At 34.5% G+C, this 17514-nt stretch overlaps 2 protein-coding genes and 1 non-coding gene across 3 annotated transcripts; 2 read left to right on the forward strand and 1 right to left on the reverse strand.

Moving 5' to 3' along the window:
- The first annotated feature begins 1734 nt into the window (after nt 1-1734).
- Nucleotides 1735-1806, forward strand: TRNAM-CAU. The gene has a single exon. It is a non-coding gene; the product is annotated as a tRNA-Met (tRNA).
- A 1735-nt stretch (nt 1807-3541) lies between these two features.
- On the forward strand, nt 3542-7414 carry LOC111430347 (protein HAPLESS 2). The gene is made up of 18 exons (XM_023066568.1): nt 3542-3718; nt 3789-3932; nt 4020-4108; nt 4193-4232; nt 4323-4380; nt 4483-4543; nt 4633-4711; nt 4788-4922; nt 5001-5195; nt 5275-5355; nt 5615-5715; nt 5794-5911; nt 5978-6010; nt 6089-6182; nt 6266-6354; nt 6423-6538; nt 6914-7014; nt 7085-7414. The coding sequence occupies exons 1-18, from the start codon at nt 3542-3544 to the stop codon at nt 7384-7386; spliced, it is 2013 nt and encodes a 670-aa protein (XP_022922336.1). The 3' UTR covers nt 7387-7414.
- Nucleotides 7415-11563: 4149 nt separating this feature from the next.
- LOC111430342 (protein DETOXIFICATION 49-like) lies at nt 11564-13442 on the reverse strand. Its single transcript, XM_023066563.1, has one exon. It carries the CDS (start codon nt 13224-13226, stop codon nt 11727-11729), a length of 1500 nt encoding a protein of 499 aa, XP_022922331.1. The 5' UTR covers nt 13227-13442; the 3' UTR covers nt 11564-11726.
- Between the last annotated feature and the right edge of the window lie 4072 nt (nt 13443-17514).

Consider the following 17514-nt stretch of genomic DNA (forward strand, 5'->3'; position numbering starts at 1 on the left):
TAAAATACAATAATGAAATACAATAACTCTAAATTACTCTAAATTGTAACCCACCCAAAATTTACAACAATCAAACTTTATTCTTCTTCAATGTAGCGTGAATTGAAACATCTTTTCATAATTTTGACAATATTTTCTTCATATCTTCATTGAAGTATATTGTATGATTGATGTCTCTTGGTTCATATCATATTGGATGAAAGTCCCACGTCCGCTAATTTAGGGAATGATCATGAATTTATAATCAAGGAATACTATTTCCATTGGTACGAGGTATTTTGAGAAAACGCAAAGCAAAGCCATGAGTACGCGTCTTTACATGACAAATTTAATACCATGAGTACGCGTCTTTACATGACAAATTTGTTTCATTTTTTGTTTTGAATTTTTAAAATATTTATTTTGTGAGTCCTTTTATCTTGATATTAATTAGCCACCCAATATTTGTTTCCTTGACCATTGCCTTCCAACATATTTGGAAACATAGGAGTTAGAATATTTTTATTTTGAAACATTTATAAAAAATTAAAATAATTTCGCTAATCTCATTATTATTTAATATTTATTTCGTTTAATTTATCTCAACAAGCCATAAAATATTATATAAAATTGCTGAAATTAAATAAATAATATCTTTTTAAGGATATATTTGGTATCTTATTGTATTTTTTTCTATCATAATAATTATATGACAATTTTCTTACTATTTCAATACAATTTTGAAACAACACTAATTTTATTTACATGATTTTAAACTGACTTTAAATGGAAATAAATTGATTCAGTATGAAAATTTATGATTTAAATTTATATAATTATTAGTCTAAATTTTACGACATAAATTTTTTAAAAATGTCTTAGCCCGACTTAATTCGATTCTCACACATATATATAATATGATATGAGTTTAAATAGATGAAACGATATCATATAATAAGATAAAAACAATATTTTAAATGCATGGATGAATTAAATGTGTCCTACTAGCATTTTGGCATTATAATAAATATATAAACAAGTATCATATGATAAAATCCAAACACCCAGCATAGATGTAAATGTGAACAAAATCAATAAAATTCTTCTATGAATATTAATTGGGTTGTCTAATGACTTGACTAATATAAGAATATTAATTGGGTAGTTTAATAATAAAGATCGACTAAATACTATTATATATTTACCCAAATTTTAAAATATGATTTTAGTGATCGAGTTTTTACTTTAATTTATCGAGTTTTAACTATTTTTTTTAGTTCAATAATATGTGGGTGAGAGATGAAATTTTTTTGATCTTTTGGTCAAAAATATCTACGTTAAAAGTGAATTTAGTTTATGATTAGATAGTTTATCAAAATTTGACTGTTGTATATCAATTTAATTTTAGACTAAAATCGGGTTAGTTTTGATTTAATCCAATTTCATTTAAATAGAATTCATGAAACAATTCAATGGACAAAATTTTCATTTATTCAAATACAAATCACTCAAACAGCATGAATTTGGATCGAGTATTTTGAGTTATCAAGTTTTTAAGAAAATTAAAAATATATATATATTGAATTTTTTTTTTTTAATAATATATATTTTATGAATCAAGAACAAAGCAATATAAAATATATAATATAAATAAATAATTGAAGGTCAAAAAAAGGATTTAATTTTATTCTCACGTTGCTTCGATTTATAGACAAATACTTAAAAATTAATGAAACTTTACCATTTATTCAACAAATCAGAGTGGCGCAGCGGAAGCGTGGTGGGCCCATAACCCACAGGTCCCAGGATCGAAACCTGGCTCTGATAGAGAAAAGCTTCTGAACTCAATTTTTGCTTTACGAAACTGAGCCCATTGGCCTTATATATTGAGCTGGTCTTAGTCACTGGGGCACGAAATTCGGCTCATTTGGGCTTGTACATATTGCGCTAGGCTTGGTCTGATCTCTTTTGGTTTTATTAACTAAAGTGGGCCCATTCGGCTTCTATTTATTGGTCTGGGCTTAGTCATGGGCTCGAAACTGGACCCAATGGCTTATATATAATGGGAAGGGAATCGTCTGATCTGTTTTTGGGCTTATAGATATTGCGCTGGGCTTTGTGTCTGATCTGTTTTTTGTTATACGAAACTGAACCGATTGGGCTTACACATAGTGGGCTGGGCTTAGTCTGATTTGTTTTGGGTTTTAACCAAAGTAGGCTTAAATATATTGGGCCGGGCTTCATCCTGGTCTCCGAAATGGGCCGGGCTTATATGTTGGGCTGGGCTTTGTCTGTTATGGTTTGTGATTTAACGAACGTGGGTTTATTGGGCGGGGCTTAACCGTGGGCTCAAAACTGGGCCTATTGGGCCTATAGATATTGGGATAGTCTGTCTGATCTGTATTGGGTTTTAATGAAAGTGGGCCATTGTGCTTCTATGAGATGGACTTAGTCATGGTTTCGAAACTGTGCCCGTTGGGCTACTAGATATTGAGCTGGGGTTGGTCTGATCTGTTTTGGATATGCTGGGCCCATTGTGCTTCTATATGGGCTGGGCTTAGTCTGATCTTTTTTGGATATGCTGGGCCCATTGGATCTGTTTGGATCGAAGCACAATAAACCGATAAATTGAACCTTTCTTTGTCCTCATCCTTCCCGTCAAAATTAACCAATTCTATTCCCTCTCCAACAGACGTAACGCAAGGAAGACGACTTAGATTCCTGTTATCAGAAGCATCAGTCCTCCGCAACCGACGCCACTGCCGTTTGCAACTCCGATGGTAAAGTCGGCCTCGTGGAAGTTGAGGGCGTGAACTGCCGTGGTGGGCACGGTCTGTCCGTTGCTGGTCAGCTTGACGACGGCGACGGTGTGGTGGTCAGGGAGGGAGGGGATAAGAGCGTCATGGTGGCGGAGATTGTTCTTGTCCTTGAAGGACTTGGCGGAGTGGTACTTGGGCTGGACTTCGTTTGATTTATTTTGGGTCTTAACGAAAGTGGGCTTATATCTATTCGGTTGGGCTGAGTCCTAATCTCGAAAATGAGCCCATTGGGCTTATAAATATTGGGCTGCGCTTAATATCGTGTTCGAAACTGAGCGTTTTAGGCTAATAGATATTAGGCTGGGCTTCGTCTAATCTATTTTGGGTTTTAACGAAAGTGATCCCATTGGGCTTATATATTGGGCTGGGCTTAGTCTGGTCAGTTTTGGGTTTAAACTAAAGTGTGTCGATTGGGCTTATCTATATTGGGCTGGGCTTAGTCCTGGTTCGAAACTGGGCCGTCTGGGGCATATGATATTGGGCTGGTCTTAGTCTGATCTGTTTTGGGTTTTAACGAATCTGGGCCCTTGGGCTTTGGGCTACTGGTATAGATAGAACAGAGCAAAAAAGAAAATGAAATTAGTATGGTTAATCACCTTGATTATTAATAAAAATAATTGTATTTTATTACTTAATTTGAAAAAGGACAAGAGTAGTTATAAAACTGCCATGAGAACCGCCCCTTCTTTCTCGTTATTTCAGAACTCAAAAACAGGAGGATCACAAGTTCAGACAGCCAAATAATGGGTAACTGCACTCTCCTTGCGTTATGCCTTCTGAATTTTCTGGCAACTCAAGACGTTGCCGGAGTTCAAATCCTGTCCAAGTCAAAACTTGAAAAGTGCGAGCGGAATTCTGCCTCCGACAGCCTCAACTGCACCAAGAAAATTGTCCTAAACATGGCCGTTCCTAGCGGTTCTGTAAGACCCTTACATAAGTCTCTTCATCTTTTTATTGGGTTAATTTGTAAAGAAGATTTTTATGTTGCAGAGTGGGGGCGAGGCCTCCATTATAGCAGAAATAGTAGAGGTGGAAGAGAACTCCACCAACAAGATGCAAACCTTGCGAACACCCCCTGTTCTCACTGTCAGCAAATCAGCCGCTTATGTTTTGTATGAGCTTACGTACATTCGTGTAATTCCCCACTTATGATTTTGATTCCATATAATATCTAATCTCTGTGTGGTACATGTTTAACGTGTTTAAGCCCAATATGCTCAGGATGTTCCATATAAACCCCAAGAATTTTATGTTAGAACTCGCAAATGTGAGCCAGATGCTACCGCCAGAGTGGTACACATATGTGAGAGGTAAGGCAAACCCATTTTTAGCTTCTTTTCCACGCCACCCCAAACCATTTGATCCACAGTAATCTACTTCATTCTGTCTTGCAGGCTAAGAGACGAAAGTGGGCATATAATTCAGAGCACTCAGGTACCAATTTCAGAAGAGCCTCTACTATTTTCATTTATTTCGACCCAGTTATTGATTCATTCTTGTCTGTGTGGTATTAACTCTGTTTAGCCTATATGTTGTCCTTGCGGGGCAAAGCGTCGGATGCCTACCTCATGTGGGAATTTTTGTAAGTTCCCTTAAATCTCATAGGTAAACATATGTACATTTTAGAAATTGTTATGGTACAAAAGCACCCCTGATTTGCTATTCTAAATCCTTTGTGCATAAGTTGACAAGATGATTAAGGGAAAGGCAAACACTGCACATTGCCTACGTTTTCCAGGTGACTGGTATGGCCTATGTTTCAATTCTAACATCTTTTCCTTTTAATCACGAGTATAATCTCTTCAATTAAGCTCTGTTTAAGTTTCTGTCTTAGGTTTCATGTTTTTAGTATTGGACAATGGTCACTGGGATTCAGCGTTCAGATTCATGTGAAGTCAGGATCTAAAGCTTCAGTACGTTTTCCTTCATACTTAATACAGATAACTCCAATACTTAACACACTGATTCATATCAAGTTTAACTCTACAGGAAGTGTCTGTGGGTCCGGAAAATAGAACAGTGGTGTCAAATGATAGCTTCTTAAGGGTTAATCTCATTGGGGACCTTGTTGGGTATACAAATATACCATCATTCGAGGACTTTTACCTTGTTATTCCCAGGCAGGTACGTGGTTACAGAAATTTTAATGAAACCTTCAATGAAATCTTGTGTTGCTAAGCTGAAATTGCCAATTGTTGGAAGGGTGGCCCTGGTCAACCTCAGAATATGGGTCACAATTTTTCTATGTGGATGCTACTGGAAAGAGTGAGATTTACTTTAGATGGTCTGGAATGCAACAAAATTGGTGTTGGTTATGAGACTTTCAATAGCCAACCTGATTTCTGCACCTCGCCATTTTGGAGTTGTTTACACAATCAATTATGGAACTTCCGGGAGGTAAGCATTTACAATCAACAAGGTATCATTAACATTACCAACATTGATATGATCCGATGCATTTTCTCGAATTTGACAGGCCGATCTAAGTCGAATCGGTCGAAATCAGTTGCCATTATATGGAGTGGAAGGAAGGTTCGAGAGAATCAATCAACATCCAGTTAAGTATGAGAGTTGAGCATCGATTAAGGGAAGACTCTATAGTCTTTGTTCGAGGGGAGGATGGTTGGGAGGGAGTCCCACGTAGGCTAATTTAGGGAATGATCCAAACAAATACATCTCCGTGGGTATGATGCATTTTGGAAAACCTCAAAGCAAAGCCATGAGAGCTTATGGTCGAAGTAGACAATATCATACCATTGTAGGGGGTCGAATTCTTCGTTATATTGCTAAACTTGGTGTTCCTTGGGTGCATGCAGAATGCTGGGACACATTCATTCTCCATAGGAATCACTGAAGTTCTTAATACAAATCTGGTCATAGAACTGCGAGCGGATGATGTTGAGTATGTTTACCAAAGGTTAGTAACTTCAGCAATCATCAGTAATTAAAGCAATCATCTCTGTTCTTCAATGGGCTATGTATTTGTTCATCCTAGGAGTCCCGGGAAGATTATGAGCATCAACATCCCAACTTTTGAAGCCCTTACACAATTTGGAGTAGCTACAGTAACAACTAAGAATACTGGAGAATTGGAAGCATCTTATAGCTTAACGGTACATACAAATCTTTTATTACACTGAAACCTCTGTTCTTCTGCAAATGATTCTTCTTTTTTGCAGTTTACTTGTTCAAAAGAAGTCAGTCTCATGGAGGTACTGTCCTTAATCTTCACATTTTGGTGTAATATTGTTCATGTTAACAATTGTTGAAGAGAGTTCAGGTGATTCCAGGAACAGTATTTCCTCATGAAGCCAAAAGAAGTTGCTAGCCGTTCGTTTAAACTCTACCCAACAACTGATCAAGCAGCAAAATATGTGTGTTCTGGTAAGATATAAGTACTTGTTTATGCTTCTGTTCTTGTTAAATTAAGATTATTTAGTGCAAAACTGCCTTTGTTCATAGTGCAGCCATACTTAAGGATGCTGATTTTAGTGAAGTTGACAGAGCTGAGTGTCAATTTGCTACTACTTCTACTGTCCTTGACAATGGATCACAGGTTGTTCCTTTTGTAGTTTTAGAATCACTGTGGATCCAATATCCTTGAGTTTGGTCATTTTTCAACAGATTACCCCTTTTGAACTCCCCAAGAAAAAGGAAAATGGTTTCGTCGATTCAATCAAGCTCGCTTGGAAGAGGTTATGGGGAAACATCGTCGACTTTGTCATCGGGAAATCTTGCAGGTATTTGATATCAAATTCTAGGCCATAAACTAAGTATTGGGCTTCCCCAAAAGTTCTCGTACCTATGGAGAGTGTATTCTTAGATTATAAACCCATGACCATTCCCTAAATTATCCAATGTGGGACACTTTCATCCAACACCTCTCCGCGAACAAAGTACGTCTCCCCTTAATCGAGGCTCGACTCCTTTGGAATCTTAGTCATTTTTTACTGCCTTCAAGGAGGCTTGACTCCTTTTTATTTTTGGAGTCCTTTGTTCGATATTCGAGGATTTGCCAATCTATTGGCACGATTAAGTTTAGGGCATGGTATTAGGAAAAAATATTAAGATATAAATAATATATCTCAACTGTTATGTTTGACACTTTTGAACAGAAAAGAATGCGCTCGATTTTTCGACTTCAGCTGTCACATACAGTATTTATGTTTGAGTTGGTTGGTGTTGTTCGGTCTCTTTTTGGCCATTTTCCCGACAGGTAACTATTTCGGTGAACTAAAGGCATATTTGGAACGACTTTTGTGAGACATTTTAATTTGTTTGTGCAGTTGTTGTAGTAATATGGATCCTACATCAGAAGGGATTATTTGACCCTGTGTATGAGTGGTGGGAGGGTATGTTTGGGGCCAAAAGACATCCCACAAGGCCAACATGGAAGCATAGAGGTGAAAGAAAACATACCCAATCACATAGGCATGGTAGTAGGCATTACCAGAATCATGGAAGTGGATACCACAAGAGAAGAAGCCATGAATCACACAAAAAGCACAAGCATTCTGACAGAGACACTCATTACTTTCTTCACCATGTGCATAGGACAAGAGATAAAGGGGGCCATAATAGGGTGTAGAATGCTTACCTTGGTTTACATATAGAACAAGGAGGCTGATTCATCACTTCCTCTTCCTTACTACACCTATCACTTCAACGTTCTTCGTCGACTTTCTTAACAACAGTGTGGAAACCTTTATGATTAGTACCACGTTTCAAAAATATTCATTAATTTTTAAGATAAAAATTTTGAACTTAATCTATGAGAGTCGATGTGGAAACCTTTATGATTAGTACTACGTTTCAAAAATATTCATTAATTTTTAAAATAAAAATTTTGAACTTAATCTATGAGGGGTTGATAGACCGTTTTTCTTCATATATTAACATTCAAAAAATATTTTTTAATTTATTACTGGAGTATTTTTTTTTTAAGTAAAATAAGTACGAGTAGTAGTTTTTATCCGGAGTTAATGGTAATTATATTTTTTAACCATTATAATAATGTACTTAATATACCATATTCCTTGGTGAATAATATTTTATCATAGGAGGTGAATAAAAAAGTTATTACCAATTATTTTAAACATTTCTTAACCATTAAATCACAAGAATGATGGAAGGGAAGAGCGCTTGGGAGACTTGGCGCTCGACTCTGTCCAGTCAACGTCCAACTCAATCAATATCAACAAGATGTTGTGACCAGTTACTCTCATTCAAACGTAGTATCGATATCATTCTTATTCGAGCATCACAAAAAGAAAAACTATAAAATTTTTGTGAATGAACATTTGTAAAACACACGAAAAGAAACTTCACAATGGAATGATATTGTCCATTTTGAACATAAGCTCTCGTAGCTTTGCTTTTGGCTTCCCCAAAAGGCCTTGTATCAAGGGAGAGTGTATTCTTTGTTTATAAACTCATGATCATTCTCTAAATTAGCAGACGTGGGACTTTCATCATCCAACCTAATAATTAATATCCAAACCATAACGACTTTTTATTATATAAAATGAACAATTAAAAAAATGTGATTATATTAACAACTAACAATATTATTAACCTAACTTAACCATAAATATGATTTGGATGGGAATAACAACGGGACAAAATTAATTAATATTAAATACACAAAAGTTAAAATTTATAATCACAAAATCAATATATTATTATTTATTCACTAGTTGAAATTATTAATTGTGGGAACATGCATGCATAAGCAAATAATTTAAACTCGTGACTAATCATTAATAGATCTAGAATTATACCTCTCTAAAAAAATAAAATTAATAATAAATAATGTTTTAAAAAATAAAATATTGCTTAAATAATATTTTCGACGTCATTTTCACGTGAAACTTGCATTAATAATCCATATGGGAATTAGTGTCCATAGCTTATGAGCTTCAATTTTATCTAGATGTGCATTTTTAAGCCGCCTAAAAAGTAAATAAATAAATAATAGAAGACAAATTTTGGAATAAAATTTTGCCGGCTGTTTTATTTGACATTTTCTTAGGCGATCAATGTCGGCTGTTGTGAACAGTTTTATTTTTATTATTATTATTGTGATGAAATAATAGACTTGTTCAATGCATGAATGGATATGTTCTCCAACTTACTGACTTTTAAAATGAAAAACATCGCTTAGAATTCTTTGAAGTAGTAAAAAATTTAACCTTTTAAATTTTTAATTTTTAGCTAATTTGTTGTTTAATGAGTTTTTGAATGCCCAACTCCGACTAAAATAATCTGCTAAATTAATAAAAATATTCATGTATTTTGTCTCAAAAATACCTTTAAATTTAAAATATTAAAAAAATCTAAAAAATAATATTCATAGTCGTATTTTGTTTAAAAAATATTATTAACTCGAGAAAATTCCATTAATACCCTTTTAATTGATGTTTTTAAAAAGTGAAAAAGTATTATTACCATGAGTACTATATTAAAAAATAAAAAAAAAATACCCAAAGTAGTATTTACCTCATCTGCCTCTATTTAAAAAAAAAAATTCAAAAAATTTATGAATAATTTTAAATGCAATACTAATGGTAAGAGGAAAATTTAAAGGAATTCTTAAAAAAAATTTAAAATGTAAAGGTATTAATGGAACTTTTGAAAATAAAAAAGTATTTTTAAAAGTTAAAATTGGTATCGTTAAAAAAGTATCTTTTAAATAAAATTTTATAAGAGTTTTTTTTTTTTTAAAGCTCAAAGATAATACGAAATTTTTTGAAAATTTAAGTTATTTTTTTAGACTAAGTATGTATTTATATTTATTTAACTTTTTTAAAAAATTAATAAATAATCAAACTTACCAAAAATTCTATACTATTAAAATTCTTTTTGGTCTATTCCAAATGGTCTTGAAAAAAAAAAAAACCTGAAAAGACCGACAGAAAAAATTAGTTTAATTATGGGAAGTGAATTTAAAATATGTTGGAATTAGAAACCACAAAACTTTGCCACGTGGAAATATGTATTGCCACGTAGATAGATGTCGATAGCTGAGTCCACGGTGTTGGATTTTAGCTTGGTAGGTCGCGACACGGAAGAAGAAGTCAAAATTCCATGAAAAACAAAAGGAAAAGGAAAAAGAAAAAGAAACTTTTATTATTTATTATTTTTTAAATTCTTTTTAGGCATATTAAAAACGTGGTTTTTTTTTTAATATGGATAAATACGGATTTTGGTCTACGTGGCAACTAAAATTAAATAAAGTGACTTAATTTTTCATCTACGGTTATTTTTATTTTTAGGTGAATTTTAAAATAAAGAAATAAATGAACATTATTAAATTTATATTTGAGGATAAGATCGGCCATTTTTAAAAAAATATTTCAACCAAAATGTTTGACTAGGTAAGAAATTTGGATTAAATTTTGACTTTTATTTTTCATTTAATTTATTCGACGACTTGTCTAGTTGATGGATAGATTGAAGGAAAGTTTTGGTAAGTAGCTAAAATAATTTTTTGTACCATATTGATTGAGGAGAATATCAAACCACTATTTATAAGAGGGTGGAAATCTTCTCCTAGCAGATACGTTTTAAAGCATTGAGGGAAAGTCAGAAGGAGAAAGCTCAAAGAGGACAATATATGCCTGTGGTAGGTAGATCTGGGTCGTTACATTTTCCGACCATAATGGGTATCGATTTTTTAGGGGAAATAGAGAATCCCCAATTTAAAATATTATAATTTTTAAATATGATCGGTGAAGAATAAGATTCTTATTTATTTATTTTTATGACATGGAATAATAAGCCAAATGGCAGCATGCTTCAGCCTTTGCCCATTACTGTTCCCATGCTTCAATTATTTTATTTATTTTTTTTTTTTATAATTTTGTTTCTTTTATTTTTTAATTAACCCAAAAAAATCAGTGAAGTAGAATAACTGAAGCATGGCTCTTTACAAAATACAAAAAAGAAATTAAATAAAGTAGAAAAACAGAAGCATGGGTTATTGGCATGGCTCGTTGATTATGTGTGGCTCGTTTAAATACAATGAAGGGTCGTTTTAATAGACGCATTCTTTTGGAAAGCTACGTTAAAGTTTTTAAATTGTGTCTCTAAAAAATATCCGTTCAAATAACGTGTACGTTTGGATACGATAAATGTGTGACTTGACATAGAAAATAATATGTAAGCCTTCAAGATTCTTGCCTCAATTGGCCAAATCAAATTTCTCGTATTTATCACCTTAAGTACACATTTCTTGATTTGCGTAAACAGGAGCCGTCTTTTATTGCATGTTTTTGAATACTAAAACTCATATTTGGTAAAAGAATCCACGCTATATCAGAAAAATGTCGCTCGCTCAAGTTAGTTTACCTTGATACTCATTTCTCGACGTATCTAGTACCTGCACGCCCAGACGTTCATACTCAACGATCTCTCTCATTTTAATGACATCCAACATTTTAACATCTTTACCTCCTCTTGTTCAAGATTTTCTACAACCGTAAAACACCCAATACACATTTTTTGTCTTAGTTTACCTTGATACTCATTTCTCGACATATCTAGTACCTGCACGCTCAAGTGTTCATCCTCAACGATCTCTTCCATTTTAACAACATCCAACATTTTAACATCTTTACCTCCTCTTGTTTAAGATCTTCTACAACGGTAAAACACCCAATACAATTCCACTGTTATGTTCACTATTGATCATTATCGTGCGTTCAAATTCAATATATAACGTCACTTTGTTTTCAAAATAAACAAACAAATAACGCTCACTAAAAAAACGTAAGAGTAGCTGAATTTTGTATTCATCATGCTACCAATGATAACACTATCAATAAAATTGGTCCTTTTTTATCTTATCTATGTTGTACTCTTCTATCCTATACAAAAGAAGGGCCAAAAAAAGCTAACTTGTTTACTAAAAAAACAAAAGAAGAAGATCTACGCATTCAAAAGCTCTGTTTTTTCATCATCATCGTCCGACCCACTTCCAGTCAGCTCCTTAGCCCTCTCGGCCTGTTCTTCCCAATTGGTCCGAACCAGAGCCATCAGCATCGCTATGGCACAAGACACTTGCGCCGCCAACAGCCCAATCCACAGCCCTTTGAAGTCCCACCCGCCGTAAAAGCTCAGCCATATAGCAATTGGCATTCCCACCATGTAAAAACATCCCAAATTTATGTTCGCCCCCAATTTTGGCCGCGCGGTGCCCCTCAATACTCCACAGCTTGTCGTCTGTGGGCAGTTCCCCAGCTCGCAGAGTCCGATGATTGGGAGAACCAGACATGTCAATTCGATGATTCCTGTGTCATTCGTGAACATTTTCGCCCATACTTTCCGGACATTGAAAGCGAACGCCAAAGCTGATAGCCCAAGGAAGAAGCTTGTACAGAGCCCAACAATGGCGGCTAATTTGGCTTTGTTTGGACGATTTGCACCCAATTCGTTTCCCACTCTGGTTGATACTCCAAAGCTTAATGACGAAGGGAAAATGTAGATCAAAGCAGTGGTTTGTATCAGAATCCCCATGGAAGCCACTGTTGATTGAGGATTTATCATGAACCCACTTAGCAAAATCATGATTTCATACCACCACCATTCTAAACACACCGAAATACAGCTCGGAATCGCCAATTCAAGTAGCGATTTCCATTCCTTCAAACACTCCGACGACATTCCCGGCCAGGTGTTCTCGTACACGCCGGAGACTACGATGAATAAAATCAGTAATCCGACAAGGTTGAAATTGGTCCACACAGCTCCCAAAGCGACGCCGTAAATTCCCAAATCGAAAACAGAGACGAGTAGGTAATTGATTGGGATATGAAATATAATGGCTAGTCCAGCGCAGTATGTGAGAGGGAGGTTAATTGATTGACTGCGAAGATAAATCCGTAAAGGGTGGAGAAAAGACAGAGCAATTAAATCAGGGACAGAACAGAGTATGTAGGAATGAGCTTCACTGGCAATATCATCGTTTTGGCCGCAAAGGAGGAGGATTTTCTTCATGTTAAACCACAAAAACGAAATGGGTACTGAAGAAAAGAGGAGAAGAACGACTGTTCTTTGAAGGGCAAGGCCCAAAAGTTTGAATTTTTTAGCCCCAAAAGCTTGGCCGCAAATGGGCTCCATGCCGACGGCGAGGCCAGAGAGAACAGAGTAGCCAGTAATATTAGCAAACCCAATCGCAAGCGAACCACCAGCCAAGGACAAACCACCCAATCGCCCGAGAAACAACATGGAGATCATCGAACGAGAGTATATCAAAAATCCGACAAGAATCATCGGAAGTGCGATGTCGGCTATGCATTTGAGCTCTGTCAGAACAACACACAGATTTGGAAATCTCTCTGTTTCGGAGATCAGAGGAGCATTAAGCGAAGTAGTAGTATTGGTCGGAATCTTTGGCTGGTCGGAAAGTACAGAACCAGAACCAGACATTGTCGGAAACAAAAAAGGCGTCTTTTTTGGATTGAAATCGAAATCCGTCACAGTTTCAACTGAAATATGGTTTGAATCTTTCTTCACGCGGCCTTATATGACCACCAAATTTGTCACTGTTAGGGCCTGCAACGGAAGAACTACGAAAATTCCGAGTAGAGAGAGAAAAACAGAACAAGAGAGAGAAAGAGAGATTTCAAAGACCAAATCTTTTATGGGTCAGAGCGAAGGAATCAAAAGGGTTATGATAGTATTTATAGGCAAGAAAATTCTTCTTAAATTTACGAGTCAAGCCGAACAAAGACCAGTAAAAAAAAAGAACACCCTTCTGTCACCAACAACGTCATGAGCGCAGGAAATGCTGCCATTGGTGGTTCTGTTAGTGGACAAATATAAGGGATTGGACGGTTAAGTCGGTCCCAATTTTTAATTGTTTGATATTAAGTTGGTTCCGAGGAGGAACCGTGTACGTGCATGACATGCCCTGTTTATCTTGTTTTCCACTAAAATTTCAAGAATTATAATTCATTCAAGTGTTGATCATAATTATTATAGCTTTGGACCCACGCCGTTTTCCTTTTCCTTTCTCACTTACTTTATGTTTTTTGCATTTTAATTTATTATCATAATATTAATAATGTACAGTCACAATTCAAAAAAAAAAAAAAAAAGTTTTTCTTTCTCTTTCTACGATTCACTATAACCGTTCGACCTTCATCGACATTGATGTCTACAAATCTTAAGTCCTTCTCGTTCACTCTCGCTTCTCCTATGGTGAGAGCCATAACCACGAAACTGGACTCATCACCTATCTTTGTCGGACTCTCTCTATTTTTCTCTCGTTCATCATATGCCAACTTCTATCGTTCACCGTACGGGTGTCACTGTCATTATTGTCTAGTTTGTCGACATTGATCTCTCTCAATATTTGTGGTTAAATCGAAGGGCTTGACCAGCCCAACTTAAAAATATAATGGTTGGGTTGAATTGTCCTCAATAAATTAAGTTGGTCTAAGTGATATTTACGAAATATATATTTAATTCATTTGAATCTCATCCAAATTTTAAATATATATTTTTATTTAATGTAATATATTGTTTAATTGTTATTTAATGTATCAAATATATTAAATATTAATTTTAACGCTTCAAATTATATATATAATTGACAATAAGTTCGGGTTGGTTCGGTTAACCCAATAAGCAACTTAATTTATAACTCAATTCAAACCATACAAATTCTGTTGGATTGGATCAGAGTTTATTATACTTTTTCGGCTAAATGATACAAGTAACCCTTTTTATTAAAAATAAGTAAATTAAAATACGTAGAGAAAAATATATTTTCTCAAATTAAGTTTATATATTATTATTATTATAGAGACGGCGGAAAGGTGGCCAAAACTATTTTCATGTCACGACAATATTTGAGGTTTTGTTATTTTTGTTCTTGTCTATGTTTTATGTTCTTAATTTTCGTCCCAAAATTACACCAAAAGACAATTCAAAACCCTAATTTCATATTGATAACATTTTAAATGCGATTTACGACCAAATTGTTTTGGTTTTAGTTGTAGTTTTTGTTTTTACTTTTGTTTTTTTTGGCTTTTATCTTATTGGTTGAAAATATATTTCAACCCAACTTTATGGATATATGTACATATTTTCATTAATGGTTCAATAGTCGACCAATTATTTTATTCTCGATTATTTTATTTTTTTCAATATTAATTGCATTGACTATTTTTCTAAAAAAATTCTTGGACGTATATATTTTTTTTTACTGTTAATTAATTCATCCGATCCAGACTAATCTAACAAAAAAAGAAAATTATGGTTGGATTAGGTTCATACGGTTGAATCTAAAAAACTGAACCGATAACTCTAATAATATATGTTTTTAAAATGATTAATTTTTTAAAATGAGAAGCATTAAAATATATCTTTAATGTCAAATTATTTTTATATTTTAATAAAAGAAGTACAAAATCAAATTCTTTTCAAAATAATGGTTTGAAATAGACTTTTTAAGTATATGATATGTATGAATGTGCTACTAAATAACATAATCATTTAAATGCTTTTTTGAATAAATTTGACTTTTGATAAAGTAAATACCATTGTTTTAACGTGCAATAAAATTTTAAATTGTATATGTACGTTGTACCTATTTTTTTACTAATTAAATAGGTCGATGACCAATTTGAACATAATCTAATATAATATGTTAAATTGAAATTAAGAACGGATAATTACTTTTACTTTCCTCTTATCTTCAACTTTCGAGTTAACGTGTCTATTGCAGTGCATCGATTAGCAAATGTCTATTGTCGGTCAAACGTCTCAGGTCATATCAACTAGTTGATTTGATGGGACCGAGTCATATCAAGTGGTTGATATTGATGGAACACGCCTATTTAGTTCCAGATGTTTATTGAAAGATTGTATATGGTTGTATCCAGACATAAACCTTATGCCTAGCTATCTTTCGTAGAAAGTCACCTCTAACTATTGAGTATACGAAAAATTTCAATATTTTAATATTTTACTTTTATTTATAAATTCTATTTTTTCTTTGTAACTTCTTGGTCGCAAAAATCAGTTGACACCAACAAGCACAACTGTTTGGATAAAGTTGATTATGTGTTCGAATAACGACATTCAAATTTTCAAACCTTTGCCTTAGAATTAGTTCTTGGATGAGGGCGAGGGAGACAATATAACTAGCGGTAGGGCGTCGTCTATAACGAAGGGTATCAGTTCAAGCCTGATTATCTTCTAAAATCAAGACTCGAACATTCATGAAAACCGAAACGAATCTAGTACGTAATAAACAAACAAATAGAAGCTCGTAGATGCGGATATTGAAAATTTAATCCATGGGGATGCAAATTTCAAAGGGAATTCATCTCCCATTAAATTTGTGGATGGTGGGGACTTTGAAGAACAAAAAATGCCATTAAATTTATGGATCAAATATTTAGAAAGGTTTGACTTTGATTAACTTTTTCTTTGTAGGTGAAAGAGAGAGGATTTTGTTGTTTGTGCAATGGGGAACTCATAGCATTCCCTTTGGTATGTGCATGAATTTGTTTCATTACATTCCCATTCATCTTTCTACTTTAAGTAAAGACATTGAGTAAATATTTCAAATGGGTAATGTTATATTTCCTCTAATCTTTGTATGTTTAAATCTTACATGAATACTTATCTATTTAACACGTTAGAGCGTCGATTCAAATCTTTTTAGAGGTGTTCATATGTGATGAATCACCCTCGTGGAAACCTTCTCCTAGCAGACACATTTTAAAGCCTTGAGGGGTAGCCCCAAAGAGGACAATATCTGCTAGCGGTGGATCTGGGTTGTTACAAATGGTATCAGAGCCAGTCACCGAATGATGTGTCGGCCTTCTCGTTGTTCTCCGAAGGGAGGTAGACACGAGGCGGTGTGCCAGTAAGGATGCTGGGCCCCTAAGGGGGGTGGATTTGGGGGCGGTCCCACATCGATTGGATAAAGGAACGAGTGCCAGCGAGGACCCTGGGCCCCGAATGGGGGTGGATTGTGATGTCCCACATTGGTTGGGGAGGAGAACAAATCACCCTTCATAAGGGTGTGGAAACTTTCCCCTAGCAGACGTGTTTTAAAGCCTTGAGGGGAAGCCTGAAAGGGAAAGCCCAAAGAGGACAATATCTACTAGCGGTGGATCTGGGTCGTTACATCATATGACCCGAGAACTCGATCAACTCGAACTATCTAACCTAAATCATAAATATTGAGTTGTGTTAGATTTTTTCAATTTGCATGTTGACGTTTTTGAAAATAGAGTTACAATCTAATCTTGTCATACTCTACTTTGAAGATTAAGAATTTGAAGATTAAGAATATTTGACATTTGTAATCGATATTACTGATGATATCTGTGACTTATGAATGTTTGATATTTGAGTTCTATGAGATTTTAGTTATTAATATAACATGTATTGTGAATAAATATGATTTTTTTAAATAATTAAAAAAATAATCTAATAATTCAACCCAACCCAACCGGAAAATAAAGGGTTGAGTTGGGTTAGGTTGTGAACCCTACTCGGGTTGCTTAGGTCACCAACTCAACAAACCCGAAATTTCAGGTTAGCCAAAAAGATTTTTCCAATCTAACCCATGTATACCCCTAAATTTTTTACCTTTGGTTTTGTAGTAAACTCTGAGTATTTTCGTCATTTGATATTTTGAACGTTTCATTGACTAATTTGTGAACTATTTACTGTTTTGATATTTGAGGATAAA

This window comes from Cucurbita moschata, unplaced genomic scaffold (assembly GCF_002738365.1).
Source record: "Cucurbita moschata cultivar Rifu unplaced genomic scaffold, Cmos_1.0 Cmo_Scf00033, whole genome shotgun sequence".
Lineage (NCBI taxonomy): Eukaryota > Viridiplantae > Streptophyta > Magnoliopsida > Cucurbitales > Cucurbitaceae > Cucurbita > Cucurbita moschata.